The 1,521-nt window shown below is 65.8% G+C and overlaps 1 protein-coding gene across 1 annotated transcript; it reads right to left on the bottom strand.

Moving 5' to 3' along the window:
• Nucleotides 1-7: 7 nt before the first annotated feature.
• LOC120507564 (protocadherin gamma-B3-like) lies at nt 8-1,424 on the bottom strand (the record flags this gene model as incomplete). The annotated part of the gene is made up of 2 exons (XM_039720369.1): nt 1,264-1,424; nt 8-1,233 (listed from the first exon to the last, which is right to left on the bottom strand). A coding segment is annotated over exon 2 (1,090 nt), but the record flags the coding sequence as incomplete, so codon positions are not given.
• Nucleotides 1,425-1,521: the final 97 nt, after the last annotated feature.

Genomic DNA, 1,521 nt, shown 5'->3' with positions numbered 1-1,521 from the left:
ACGGTGCCTGTCGGGGCATCCTCAGGCACGGGATTCGTGAGGGACAAAATTGTGATTTCGGGCGCATTGTCATTCTCGTCTGTGATGTCTATCCGTACTTCACAGTGACTGGTGAGGCCGCCGCCGTCTCTCGCCTCCAGGCCAAAGATGTATTTATTCTTCTCCTCAAAATCGAGGAGACCCGCCGTCCTGACCTCCCCACTGTCGCTGTTGATAGTGAACAACGAAGGGACGTCTTCAGGGACATTGCCAAATGCGTAGGAGACTCGCCCATTGGAGCCTAGATCCGCATCTGTGGCCACCACCCTCAGCACCACAGACCCCACCGGCAAATTCTCCGCCACTCGCGCCTCGTAGACGCTTTTACTAAACACGGGTGGGTTGTCATTTGCGTCCGTCACGTTAATATGAACCTGAACAGTCCCGGACCTCGCAGGTTCTCCACCGTCCACCGCCATCAGCACCAATTCAAAGGAGCTCTGCTTCTCTCGGTCCAACACTTCCTCCAACACTAATTCTGGCTGCGTGCTTCCACCAGGGTTCTCCTTTAAGGCCAAACTGAAGGACGGGTTCTTGGTCAGATGGTAAGTTAGCAGCGAGTTACTTCCCACGTCCGCATCTCGGGCCATTTCCAGAGGAAAACGAGCACCAGGAAGCGTCCATTCATCAATCTCGAGGTCCAGAGCAGCCTTCCTGAAGGTTGGGGCGTTGTCATTCACGTCCTCGATCGCCACCTCGACGTGGAAAATGTTCAGCGGGTTGTGCACCAGCGCCTCGAAGCTGACGGAGCAGGTCGCCGACTCGCCGCACATCTCCTCCCGGTCCAGCCTCTCATTCACGTACAGGTTCCCGTCCTCCTCATTCACCGTGAAGTATTGCTTCTCGTCGCTCAGCCGCAGCTTGCGCGCCGGCAGCTCGTCCGCGCTGAGCCCCAGGTCCCGCGCCAGCGGCCCCACGAGCGAGCCTCTGCCCAGCTCCTCGGGGATGGCGTAGCGGACCCGCTCGGCCGCCGCCCGGCCCCACACGCACAGCAGCACCGCGGCCAGCAGCGCTCGCCCGCCGCCCGGCCCAAGCCTCTGCCGCCGCCTCACCGCCATTCTCTGCCCGCAGCGCTCGCCGCGCTCCTGCCTCCTGCCGCTGCCCTGCCTCCCTTCCAGCCGCTCTCGCCGCCCACAACACACACCGCTCAAAGGCTGCGAGCTCGCCGCGCCGCCTCTCGCCGCCTCTCGCCGCCTCTCGCCGCCTCTCGCCGCCTCTCGCCGCTGCTGCTGGCGGCGGTGCCGCTGCCGCTGTGGCCGGCGCCGGGCGAGCGAGCAGCCTGCGGGGGCAGGACGCTGCGGCGGCGGCGGCGGCGGCTCCAGCGCCGCTCGGCGGCGGCCAACAGCGACACCCGGAGGCGCCGCCGCGCCACTGCAGCCGCCGGAGCGCCGCGCTCAGGGGGGCCCGGCTTTGGGCGGGGCTCAGCGGCGGCACCGGCCCCGGGGCTCTCCCGCCTGCCCGCACCGCCACCAGCTCCTGACT

Source organism: Passer montanus, unplaced genomic scaffold (genome assembly GCF_014805655.1).
Source record: "Passer montanus isolate IOZ18808 unplaced genomic scaffold, ASM1480565v1 scaffold436, whole genome shotgun sequence".
Taxonomy (NCBI): domain Eukaryota; kingdom Metazoa; phylum Chordata; class Aves; order Passeriformes; family Passeridae; genus Passer; species Passer montanus.
Note: the sequence above shows the minus strand (reverse complement) of the source record. Positions and strands in the feature narration are given on the sequence as shown.